The sequence below is a fragment of the Orcinus orca genome, chromosome 20, assembly GCF_937001465.1.
Source record: "Orcinus orca chromosome 20, mOrcOrc1.1, whole genome shotgun sequence".
NCBI classification, from domain to species: Eukaryota; Metazoa; Chordata; class Mammalia; order Artiodactyla; family Delphinidae; genus Orcinus; species Orcinus orca.
Genome location: NC_064578.1, coordinates 51422261 through 51435570, shown reverse-complemented (window position 1 = coordinate 51435570; position 13310 = coordinate 51422261). Strand labels below are relative to the sequence as shown.

Sequence of the window (13310 nt, the reverse complement as noted above, 5' to 3'; positions counted from 1 at the left end):
GAGATGGGGAGAGAATTCAGTGGGCCCTAAATGTAATCACAAGCGTCCTTGTAAAAGGGAGACAGGAGGGTTAGAATCAGAGAGAGAAGATATAATAATGGAAGCAGACGTCAGAGAGGAGAGAGATCAGAAGAGGCTACGCAGCTGGCTTTGAAGAGGCAGAGGAAGGGGCCACGGGCCAAAGGATGCAGGGCCTCTAGGAGCTGGAAAAGGCACAGAAGGGAACGGGAGGAGTGCCACCCTGATAACACTTTGATTTTAGCCCAGCGACACTGATTTCAGAATTCTGACCTCCAGAAATGTATGAGCACAGATTTGTATTGCATTTGTGGTCATTTACTGCAGCAGCAATAGGAAACTAATATGTCATTTCTGACAAAAGACAAAAGTATATGGACAGGGAATAGATCAGTAGCTGTGGGGATGAGGGGTGGGAGGGGAGAGGGCAGCTAGGGATGGGGGAGGGTGTGACTACAAAGGGCTGATGGTGCAGTTTTGTATTCTGATTGTGGTGATGGTTACACAAATCTATACATGTGTTAGAATTCACAAAGCTATACACACACACCCCCACACAAATCAATTTTACTGATTGATTTTTTTTTAAAAAAAACCTCGTTCATATAAATGTCAATACTTAACGCCCATTAACCATTATTATAACAAGACATCCCGTTGGCCAGCGTCCCTCTTGGCTACCCAGGGTTGTGCAGAGAAGCAACCCTTGCCTGTATTACAGACCTGCCTTCGATTTGCCGTGTAACCCGAGGTCACTCTCAAAACCTCTCTGGTCTCATTTGATGAACGAGCAGTGACGGGTGGGCAGGGACCAGGGACCTCTTTTCCAGGGACCTCCCAGTCTGATGTTCAAAGAGAGCTCCCCATCCAGGAGCTTTAGGCCATCTTGCCTAAGATGGGGCAAATTCATTCATTTGGCCCACAGATATTTATTGAGCACCTACTATGTGCCAGGCCCTGGGGGATAGGAAAGTGAGTACAACTGACAAAACACACAACAAAACCAAAAAACATCAGAACAAAACAAAAATCCCTATTGCAGTTTATGTTTGAATGAACAATAAAATTAACACAGAATGTTCAAAATGTAGTGTATCGGATGGTGATGGAAAAAATGAAGCTGGTGGGGGACAGGAAGCGTCTGGGGTTGGGAGGGTTTGCAATTTGAGATCGATGGAATCAGGGGAGGGCCCTCCGAGGAGGTGACATTTGAGCAGACCCGAAGGAGGTGAGGGAAGAGCTGTGAGTGTGTGTACCAGAGGGAATAGTGTGTACAAAGGCGGGGAGAGGGCAGGCTGCTGGCATTCAGGGGTCTTGTGGGACTGAAACTGACCCCCACTGCTCTGAGAGGGCCCCGCCCGTCCATGCATGCGATCCGGCCGCATGAGGAGGTTTTCCGCAGCCCCGCTGTCCTGCTGACTCACAGCAGGTGCCTGTGGTCAACTCGCCTGCTTTTCTCGGGAGAGAGTTTTCAAGGCTCCTCAAGCCTGAGCTGGGTTCAGTGCGCCTTATTCCCAGGGCACCTTGTGCGGTGGCAGCCGCCCTCCTTTGCCTGAGCTGCTCTCGCCTGCAGGAGTGCCTTCCCTCACCTCCCGAAATTCCACTGCCTGGAGCCCATCTGGGCGAGCGTCCCCATCTCCTCAAGCGTCCCCATCTCCTCTGGCCACCTCCACCTCAGTGGAATGACTCACGCCTTGGCCAGAGCGCAGAGAACCGGGCTCTTTCACTCTCCTGCTCTCATCTGGGGCCGCTGAGGAGACATTAGAATAACCTCTTTGGGAGATCACTTGGCAACATTTTAAGTTATACAGGCCACCTCCACTCAAGCAGAGGACACCCGGTCCATGCGCATTTTTACCCCTCTCAGCACTCTGTTCTTTTCTTTCATAGCCCTTTTAATACTTAGTAACTATTTTCTTTGTCTATTGACTTCTTGAAATCAATCTTCCCCACTAGTAGTAGCTACAAGGGAACAGAAATTCTGCTTCTCCCATGTCCCACCTCCAAGAACCAGCATCAGACAGGCAGGCAGCGCTCCATTATATCTGTTGGATGCACAAATGAACGTGACCTCCAGAAATTTATGGGATGGGTGACCTTGAGGAAGTGCCCGGTGATATATGGACCACCATGCTAATTGCAACATTGTAAGAGGGACCTGAACAACAGAGAACTGGATAAATAAATCAGGACTGGATGAATAAATCACTGCCTGCAAACCTTGGAATCCAGCCATTCAAAAGGAGGCATTTATGTTTTGATAGGGATTGGGGTTACACATGTATTTCTCAAAATGGCACACTTCATAAGTTTGTGCAGTGCCCTGTACATAAACATCATCTATTAAAAAAAAAAGCCCATAAACAAGTATTGAATTCTATTTCATAATATGCAGCCTGGAATGTTTAAGGTGAAATGTTCTGATGGTTGCAAATCACTCCTTTGAAATGCATCACCAATACAGATTGCTGGATGGATAGAAAGATGTACAGATATATGATAAAACAAGTATAATAAAATTTTAGGAGTAGTGGGTATAGAGGGTGTGCGTGCTGAATAATTCCTCCAACGTTTTTCTATGTCTTGGAATTTTCATTATGAAAATTCCAAAAGATCGGAGGGGTAAGGAGGTAGCATTTATCTGGGAAGATGTCTGAGATATTACAGAGAGTGAAAAGACAAGGGGCAGAGCCAGATATAAAGTAGTATCTCACTTATGTTTAAAAAATAAGTAAGTAGGGCTTCCCTGGCGGCGCAGCGGTTGAGAGTCCGCCTGCCGATGCAGGGGACACGGGTTCGTGCCCCGGTCCGGGAAGATCCCACATGCTGTGGAGTGGCTGGGCCCATGGGCCATGGCCGCTGAGCCTGCGCGTCCGGAGCCTGTGCTCCGCAACGGGAGAGGCCACAACAGTGAGAGGCCCGCGTACCACAAGAAACAAAAACAAAAACAAACAAACAAAAAAGCAAGTAAAAACAAGATACACACATAGAGAAAAATTTTCTGGCAGGTAAGCATTAGAAGTGGTTACTCTGGGGATGGGTCTGGGGTGTTTGTGAGAACCAGAATTTTCCATTTTATGCCCTTCTGCACATCTTGAATTCTGAATGGTGAACACAGTGGCAGTGACTGCCACGTGCTAGCCCTCTGCCTCCGTTGCTGGTGGGACCAGAGAGGTTTCTCCGGGGACTTGGGAGTCACGGGTGGAGGATGGCAGAGCCGGGCCTGGCATCACATCACCAGGAGAGCCCACGTGGGGCTGGGATGTGAGTTTGAAATGAACTTCTACCGACTTAAGATCCAGAAGTGGGGGATGTTTTTAACACCTGCTAGACTGCCTTAATACGGCACATGTGTACCTTTCCTTCTTTTTAGAAGATCTAATTAGGAAAATAACAGGAATTCCCTGGAGGTCCAGTGGTTAGGACTCAGTGCTTTCACTGCCGTGGCCTGGGTTCAATCCCTGGTTGGGGAACTAAGATCCCACAAGCTGCACGGCAGGACCAAAAAAAAAAAAATTAAAAAAAAAAAAAAGGGAAAATCACAAATTATTGGATTGTCTCTCTGTATCTATTGATCATCTGGGTTTATTAATAAGTTATATGTATTTATTATCATCTGGGCTTGTTAACAAGTTAATGGTCTCCCCCAGCACGGCCATACCAGCCTCTGGGGATGCCCATACTACCAGCTTGGTGCGTACCTTAACTGCACTTGTAGAAGTACGTGCGAGCACAGTGTGGACACTCAGCTTCCTTCTCTGTTCCTGCTCGTCCGACTTTTTTTTTTTTTTTTAATTATTTATTATTTATTTATTTAGGCTGCTCCAGGTTAGTTGTGACAGGCATGTGGGATCTAGTTCCCCGACCAGGAATGGAGCCCAGGCCCCCTGCATTGGGAGTGGGGAGTCTTACCCACTGGACCACCAGGGAAGTCCCGGTCCTCCTTCTAAGCAATATTGATATCAGACCTTACTCTGCATCTTGCTTATTTTTTAGTTACTCTACTATGGCAGTCTTTTCAAATCTGCAGCTATCTCTCTGCAGCTATCTCCTTGTTTTTATCTTATTTTTTAAATTAATTTTTATTGGGGTATAGCTGATCTACAATCCTTGTTTTTAAAAATAGCTTCCAGAGCATTATTGACAACTGCCGTGGTATGGAAGAAACCTAAGTGTCCATTAACAGATGAATGGCTAAAGGAGATGTGATAAGGACTTCCGTGGTGGTCCAGCGGGTAAAACTCTGCACTCGCAATGCAGGGGGCTGGGGTTCGATCCCTGCTCGGGGAACTAGATCCCGCCTGCATGACGCAACTAAGAAGTCCGCATGCTGCAACTAAAAGATCCCGCATGCCGCAACTTAAAAAAAAAAAAAAAGTGATATGTATATACATATATATATATATAATATTACTCAGTCATAAAAAGGAAGGAAATTTTTCCATTTGCAGCAACATGGATGGACTTGGAGGGCATTATGCTAAGTGAAATAAGTCAGACAGAGAAAGACCAGTACTGCCTGATGTCTCTTATATGTGGAATCCCCAAAACACAACAAACTAGTGAATAAAACAAAAACGAAGCAGACTCACAGATATAGAGAACAAACTAGTGGTTACCATGGGGGAGAGGGAAGGGGGGAGGAACAACATAGGGGTAGGGGATTTTTTAAAAAGGGTTATTATTGGGCTTCCCTGGTGGCGCAGTGGTTGAGAGTCCGCCTGCCGATGCAGGGGACACAGGTTCGTGCCCCGGTCCGGGAAGATCCCACATGCCGCGGAGCGGCTGGGCCCGTGAGCCATGGCCGCTGAGCCTGCGCGTCCGGAGCCTGTGCTCCGCAACGGGAGAGGCCACAACAGTGAGAGGCCCGCGTACCGCAAAAAAAAAAAAAAAAAAAAGGGTTATTATTATGGGATTATATGAAATCATGTGTGTGAAACTTTTGAAAATTTTAAAGCACTATAGAATTTAAAGAATCTTTCATTCAATAAAAAAAATGTTTTTAATAGCTGCGAGATATCCCATTTCCATCCTGAACATTACTTTCCTGTTGAGGAAACGTCCTATTTTTTTTTTTTCGTGTTTTCAGTTATTTTAATAACAGATGGAAATTATTATCACCTAAAGTTTTGGAATCATTATTTTTCTGCTTATGAAAATTACATATAGAACATTTGGAAGATACAAAAAATAATAGAGAAGAAAATGAATATCGCCTGCAATTCCCCCACATAGAAATGACCATGATGTAGAGATGGGTGGACAGCCAGCTAGAACTTTGTCTCGCAAAGCCTCCTACTTTTAAGTGAATTTTGACAAATGCATAATCCCTCCATGCAATCCAAACCCCTCTCATAATATAAAATAGTCGATCACCCCAGAACACTTCCTGGTGCTTCTTCCCAATTAGCTCACACCTCCACCCTGAGGCTACCACTCTTCTGAGTTTTTCCACATAAATTGACTTGGCTGGTCTCGGGCCTTCTAGGGCTGTCAACTTATAGAAAGTACTCTTGGCATCTGGCTTCGTTTGCTTAGCATAATACTCTTGACATGCACCCATGTTTGTGTGTGCATTATAGAGTTTGTTCCTTTTCATGGCTGAGTAGAGTTCGACTGTATCAATAGATTACGGTGTGTTGACCCATTCTCCTGTTCATGGCTGTTTCCGGGTGCCGCTAATATGCATAAACTCACTGTGACCATACTTGTCTTCGTGTGGAAACTACATGCTCATTTCTCTTGGGCAAATAAGTAGCATTGGAATTGCAGGGTCATAGGGTGGGATGTCATACTGTTTGGATTAGAGTAACTTTATAGATTTTAAGTTCTGATAGGGTCAATTCTCCCTCCCCATTCTTTTTCTTTTTTTCTTCCCTGGCTATTCCTGCACATTTAAAATCTATACACACTTTTAAATGATTTTTTGATTTATTACTTTGATGATGATGATGATGATGGTGATAGAGAACAATCTAGCTGAAGAAATGAATCACTTTCTTCAAATTCTCAGGGTTCTTTGTCCTGCATCCCTGGCTCTGTCCCTCAAAGCCCAGCAGATTCTTTGTGGGCCTGGTAGCTTGCACTGCCCCACCTCCCCTCGATCCCCACGCTAGCACAGCCAGTGTTGTTCTGTTCCCACTGTCAAGTTCAACTTGTTCCCTGCATACGCCATGCTCCACCACACCGTTGGAACTCTGCATGTGCTGTGCCTTTAGCCTGAAGGCTCTTCTCGACTTTTCTCTCTTCCCTTATGCTCTCTCTCTCTCTCTCCCTTCCAACGTATATTTATTAAGCCCCTACTATGTACCTCTCCCCACCCTTGAGGCCTTTGCAGCCTGGAGCCATGCCATCCAATAGAACTTCCTCTGACGATGGAAACGTACTGTTCTGTACCATGGCAGCCGCTGGCCTCGTGTAGCTACTGAGCCCTTGAAATGTGGCCCATGCAACCCGGAGGGGGGCACAACTTTTAATTTTATTGAATTATTATTGATTTCAACTGAAACACTGACACTCAATTCAATTATTAGAATACTTTTGTGTGCGTGTGTGTGTGTGGCACGTGGGCCTCTCACTGCTGTGGCCTCTCCCGTTGTGGCGCACAGACTCCGGACGCGCAGCCTCAGCAGCCATGGCTCACGGGCCCAGCCGCTCCGTGGCATGTGGGATCTTCCCGGACCGGGGCACGAACCCACGTCCCCTGCATCGGCAGGCAGACTCTCAACCACTGCGCCACGAGGGAAGCCCAATTATTAGAATACTTTTTTATGCAGGTTTGGAAAAGCTCAGGCCTGAGAATCGACTTTTGTCAGCTGTAATGGTGATGAGAACTGAATGCAAATCAGATCTTTCTGATGTAAGGTTAGCACCTGATTTGAGAAGGTGCACACTGTGTTCAGAGGCTTACTATGAAAAGACTAAAGTATCTTATTAATATTTTTTTCTATCGATTATAGGTTGAAAGAATATTTCAGATATAACAGGTTAAATAAAACTTCTAATTAAAATTAATTTCAACTGTTTCTTTTACTTTTTGTTTAATGGGACTAAGAAAATGTTTACCTAGGGGGCTCGGGTTATGTATCTATGGGGCAGTGTTGGTCTGGAGGGTGGACAGACCACAGACTCATTGATCCCATCTGGGGTGACCAGCGTCCACCCCCACCCCATGAAGGTGACGGGGCCACAGAGGGGCAGCCCCTCCCTGTAGTTCCAGGCCCCTGTCTGATCCCTTTCTCTAGCATGGAGGTAAAGAGAGGGGTCTCCGGAGCAAATCCCAGATGTACGAGTCCTCTCTGGGCCTCAGCTTTCCCATCTGTAAAATGGGAATCCTAACATCATCACCCTCACAGGACTGTTGTGGAAACGGAAGGGGTTCAGCCACACAAAGTTCTGAGCACAAGCCTGGTGTATGGCCAACGCTCAGGAAAGTTGTAATTATTACCATCTTTCACCCCGTCCCCACCCTTCCTGGCACCTGGGTTCCTGGCTCAGGAACGGGAATTAGAGAAGGAGGAAGGAAAACCGTGTGATCCCTGACTCAGCAGAGAACGGCAAGTCTGACATGTCCCGGGGCATCACCCACCACACCCGTTTCACTGATGCACAGCTATCTGCCGAACCCTGTCTGCCCGGCGTGGGTCCCAGCCGGCGGGTGACAGGGGCGGGATTTGAACACAGGGTTGACTTCCTGCGGGTAGCTTGACTCGTGACGCGGGCATTCTTGTCTGCAGTGGCAGAGACCTCGGGGTCCCTGGTCCAGGTCCCCCTGTGAGTAGCCGGCCACGCCACTCTTGGGGTGTCTGATTCAGGCCTCCCAGTGAGACCAGGGTCTCCCTTCTTGCCTCAGCATTCGATGCCACTGATGGCCCACTGGGTCCCGCTCTGCATCCCCCAGAGCCTGCCTTCAGCAAACTGGGCTGCTCTGGTTCTTTCCAAGTGTGTCCTGGATGTTCCCACTTCCTGATCCCTATGCAGGACCGCAGGCATAAGTGGGATGTGGGCGCACATCCTACCGCCCCCTCCCCGGCCTCTAGAGAGCAAGGGAACGGAAACACATCCTTCCCTTCACTCTCCAAGCCTGGGTCCCTTGCAGGGAGACCAGTGGTGGGGAGAAGGGAAGGTGGGGCTGTGAGCATCTTTTTCTAATCCTCACCAGGGCGCCTGATTTATTAGTGGAGGTCCAGAACCCCACTTCCTCTCTGGCTGCCCAAATGCCACGCAGGTGGAATTATTTGTTTATTGCCTTTTTATTAGTGGCACCCTTCCCCTTGGGAAAAGCAGCTCTGTGACTGGAAGGACTATAGCCATAAAATCATCCAAGTAGCTTGGCCTCCCCAGGGAAGGAGGAGCCAGGGCTGTAAAACCAGTGTTGGTGACTTCAGCCATAAAAACGGTGAGATTTGAAAAGACCTTGTTTGGGGTTCTCCAAGATCAGAGGTAGGGGAGGAGCAGCAACCACAGGTCCAAATGCTGGCTCGGCTTCTCCTGGCCTTGACCTTCTCCAGAAAGGGCTGGTCAAGGTGCAGCCCAGTGCACGGGGTATTCCAGGAGATGCAGCAGAGCACAAGATACCTACTAAGCCTCCTGTCTGGGCAGGGTTCCCTCCTGACCCGCCTACCCCCTCATCTTGCTTATCCCCAAATTCCTTCCACATCTGCCCACCCTTTCCAGGCTGTGATAGAGTCAGGCTGTCCTGGTTCACATCCTGACTACAGCTCACTTGACAGCTGTGTGACTTTGGACAAGTCACTCAACCTCTCTGGGCCTCAGTGGCTTTCGTCATAAATAGAATGATAATAGTTAAGCATTCTCGTGGCTTAATCTCGAACAGTTGTTGTGAGGATTAAATGAGGTAATAGGTGGAAGACGCTAAGCAAGGTGAGCATTAAAAAGATTCTCTAGGGATTAACATCTTCTGGGTTTGTCTCTGTGTCACCTCTGCCTCCTGAAACTTAGTATAACTGCCTGGGTCCTGCTTACCTCCTGCTTCTAACTTTTTCCTCTTAAATTTTTGGTTTTGCCCTTAAGATCCCTTTTTAGTCCTTTGCATACATACAAGTCTCCATGGAACACAGTTAACACATCGAAACCATAATTTGTAACGAATTATGAACTAATGAACTAGAACGTTCCAAGTGATATGTCTCCCAGGTGCCTCTGAGCTCCTTCTTGTCCCACTGGCCTCTCCCCCTCCCCACCATCCGAATTAAATCCCTGTCGGTCACTTGTTTTTTTAAAAGACAGTTTGTTTTTTTATTAATTTTTTAAAAGATTTTTTTTTTTTTGATGTGGACCATTTTTAAAGTCTTTATTGAACTTGTTACAACATTGCTTTTTTTTTGGTTTTTTGGCCCTGAGGCGTGTGGGATCTTAGCTCACCTGCACCCCCTGCATTGGAAGGCGAAGTCTTAACCACTGGACCGCCAGGGAGGTCCCTATGCTTGTATTTTTAAAATGATATATTGCTTAGCTTTTCTTGTTTTGGGGGAGGCGGGGAGCTTAAAAATGGAGTCGGGCTGCAGTTAGTGTCCTGGGAATCGCTTCTTGCCCTTGACATTAGGACTCATTCATGTCACTTCCAGCAGCCGCTGTCCTTTTCCTCTATTGTCTCCTCCCCTGCATGCCCTGCCCCTCCTCACTTGTCTTCCAGCCCTGACTCATCCTGCAAGTTCCAGCTCAAAGCTTGCCTAATCTCTCCTCCATTCATTCCTTGACATCATTCTCAGAGCCTTCACAGGGTCCCCGAGCAGAGGACTGCAGAGGTGGTCCCGACTCTGTCCCTGTCTGTGAACAGTTCCGCCTTTTGGTACCACGGCACAGGTTTGAAGCCAGAAGTGTGATCAGGGACCTACCTGTGGTGGCCAAGAATCTTAAATCGTGTGAGGAGTTCTCCAGGTGAAGGAGAGAGGTCGTTCCAGGTGCAAAGGCTTCAAGGTGTGAGATCTGGGCTGGAGGGGATGCGGAAGCAGCCAGGTGGGGCCCATGGAGCAAGGAAGGTGGGGAGGGGGCTTGGGGGGCAGAGAGGCGCTCCCACCGAGGGAGAAAGGCCAGCAGCAAGACCCTAGCCCCACTCCCCCATTTTAAACCAGAGCAGCTCTGTTTTGATCTCTATTATGTATTTCTGTTTGGATGTAAGATTTCTCCTGGACAAAGGAATCTGTATCTTAAAAAGGTTTTGGAAACCATCGCTGTGGGTCCTGGGGAGCCATGGAAGGGACTTGAGCAGGGGGGTGGCCAAGGATAGATTTAAAGATTTAGAAAAGACTTCTCTGGGAATCCCTTCAGAGGAAACCATGTATGCAAAGGCACTGGGGCAGAGAATAGTGAGGTATAACCAGGGAATTTGAAGTGCTGGGGTAGATGGAATGCAAGTGAGGGAGGGGATTGACCTGGAGAAGCCAGGGTGCCAAGGCCTGGAGGGCCTCTGGACTGGGAGGAGGGGAGGGGCAGCTCTGGGAAAGACTGGAGGCATGGAGGCCAGGGAGAGGCCCCAAGGGCAAAGATGAAGCCTGAGCATAGACCATGAGAATGGAGAGAGTCAGGGGTCAGGAGAGTGGGGTTGGGGAGTGACAGGCCGTGGGAGGGAGAGGAAGGAAGGGACAAAGACAGTTGAGGGGGAGGCAGTTCTGACCTGGTGACCGATGGGGCCATCCCTGAGATGGCAACCTGGGAGGAGGAATAATTCTGGGGAGCCACTGACTTCCCACACAATGCTGGGGACGTTATGTGGCTGAGGGGCCTGCAGCAGAGAGTCCAAAAGGGATGTTAAGGGCCCTCATGAGAGGCATCCTTCTGGGTCCAGGGGATTCCAGAAGCTCATGGAAAAGAAGATTTTAAGCCACCTCCCAGGGGGCTGCAGAATTTCGGTCCAGAAGTGTCTTATAGGTGAGGGTTATTCACTCCCATTTTTCAGATGAGGAAACTGAGGCTGGGAGAGGCCAAATGACTGAATCAAGGTCACACACTGAGCAAGGGCTGGGGATTTTATGGCCAACTGACTGTGCGGGAGCAAAGAAGAGGTTGGCTCCCAGGGCCTGGTGGGAAGAAAAGGCTTCCTAGATGTGGGAACCCAGGAAGGGAACCAGTTTATCTCAGGAGGGAGAAATGGCAGAACCCAGAGGCCCAAAGAAAAGAATGCTGAAGAGAGAATGCTGGGAGTTTCTTCAAACAGAGCTGGGACCAGCCTGGTAGCCACTCTCATCCTGAGAGGCCCAGAGACCCAGGAGGCTTGTCTATGTCACACAACACTCAGAATTTAACTGTTCGTCTCTGGAGTCTGGGGCATGAGGGTGAGGGAGGGGAGTGGCGAGCCTGGAACAGTACAGTCAGGGGTGGCTGGAGGAGCTCGGGAGGCCAGGAGAGACTTGCCTGGCAGAATGCAAGATATGGAGGGCTGGGATCATCTAAACAGCTCACTGTGTGACCTTGGGCAGGCTGCCTGCCCTCTCTGAGCCTCCACTTTCCCCTCTGAGAAATGGAGCCGTGGGGAGGGGGTATCACTGAGGCTGTGGAAGAGAGGGGAAAACACAGACTTTGGGGTCAGGTGGACAGGGTTCAGATTTGCTTCTGGCTGTGTAATCATGGTCCCATCACTTTCCCTCTCAGCCTCAGTTTCCTCATCTGGAAAGTGGGTACTATAAAAGCGTCTGACTCATTCCTAGGAACAAAGGAGTCACACTTCTGAGGTAGGGAAAGCTCTGTCTTGGAGACCCATCCTTTGGGTCCCCAAGTCCTCCAGGGCCACAGACTCTGACTCTGAGACTCAGCTGTATCCCAAACCCAGTCCACCTCTGCTCTCCCATCCTCCCCCCCCAAACAGAACAGAAGCCCCTTGAGGGCAAGCACCCCCATCTGAAGGGCTTTTGGTCGCGTCTGGGAGGAAAGCGGGTACAAAATGCCCTCCTGTTTCCCGGGCAACCGCCATGCACCAAGCCCCTTCTCTCATCCAGTCCTACCTCAGGCAGACAAACTGCTTCTGGACCCCTTTGACAGACAGAGACACTAAGGCCCTGAGACGGACAAGACACCCCAAGAATCCCAACTGGTGACTCAGCACAGCCCGGGTCCTCGAATCCCTTCGCAGGAAGGATCCGCACTCCAGGGTGGACGAGCCAGCCCAGCCCAGACGGTTCTGAGGCTCCAGGAGGCCGGGGGCCACCTTTGCAGAGGCCCCTGGCTCTTCCCCCAGGCCACCTCCTCCGGGGGCGCTGCCGGCACGTGCCCAGGTCTGGGCCTCACCTGATCTCCGAGATGTTTTTCTCATAGGGGTCCCACGCAGCCTGGTTCCCGGGCTCGGCAGGCTCTTCCATGGCAGGAGGGCAAGGGTGGGGAGAGGAGGACGCGCTGGGAGCAGATGGCACAGGGAGCAGGTGTGTGTGGCGGTGGCGTCTACCACGCAGGGAGCCCGCCAGGTGCCTACCTCCACGCCCAAGGGGAGGGGCAGCATCCAGCCGGTTCTCCCAGCTGCTACCCACGCCTCCGACAGTGGGGAGAGGCCAGGAGGGAGCCACCCTTCTCTGAGGGTGTAGAGGAGGGGTGATGGGCACCTCCTGGGCATCTTGCCAGTGGCTGGGGACAGAGTCCAGGGGGTCAGAGACAATCCCACACCGGAACATTCCGTGCTGGTGGCTGTGGGCATGTCTGTGCCCATCTGGAGCCTCAGTTTGCTCATCTGATCAAAGAGCTAGTCTCATCTCAGAGAGTTCATTCATTCATTCATGCCTTTATCCATTCAAGAAATACTGATTGAGCGCCTCCTGTCTGCCAGGCGCTGTTCTAAGGGTTGGAACACTGCTGGGAACCAGACCGACAGAAACTGCCCTGGCGGGCTGACACTTGTAAGGGGCACATGTCAAAACAGATTGAAAGACGGGGACAGACGCAGCCAGGATCACAGGGGCACAAACAGGAGAGAGAGGGCCACTGAGAGAGGGTCAGAGACAGCCAGAGACACAAAGAGAACGAGGAAGAGACAGAGAAATATGCAGAGCGACAGAGACAGGGAGAAGCTGAGGGAATGCGAGAAACGCTGAGGGTCAGAGATAGTGAGAGACATTGAGAGACACAAAGAGATACAGAGGTGCAACAGATAAGGGCCAGAGCTGGTTGGTGTGGGACTTTGAAACTCACAGTGCCTGGTCTGAGTCCCAGCTCCAGCGCCTCCCAGCTGTGCGGCCTGAAACTAGTCCCATCAGCCCCCGGGCCTCAGTTCCTCCCATAAATGGTACCCACGTCATCGGGCTGTTGTGAGGACCGGATGAGACGTTTCTCAGATGCTTTGCGGAGAA

General features: G+C 49.7%; 1 protein-coding gene across 1 annotated transcript in view; it reads right to left on the bottom strand.

Annotated features, from left to right (window-relative positions):
• SULT2B1 (sulfotransferase family 2B member 1) overlaps positions 1-12432 on the bottom strand; it is a 33846-nt gene extending 21414 nt beyond the window's left edge. Inside the window, exon 1 of the mRNA XM_004271090.2 lies at positions 12262-12432. Within this exon, the coding sequence (XP_004271138.1) occupies positions 12262-12332 (71 nt within the window). The 5' untranslated portion in view covers positions 12333-12432. The remainder of the gene's footprint in view (positions 1-12261) is intronic.
• Between the last annotated feature and the right edge of the window lie 878 nt (positions 12433-13310).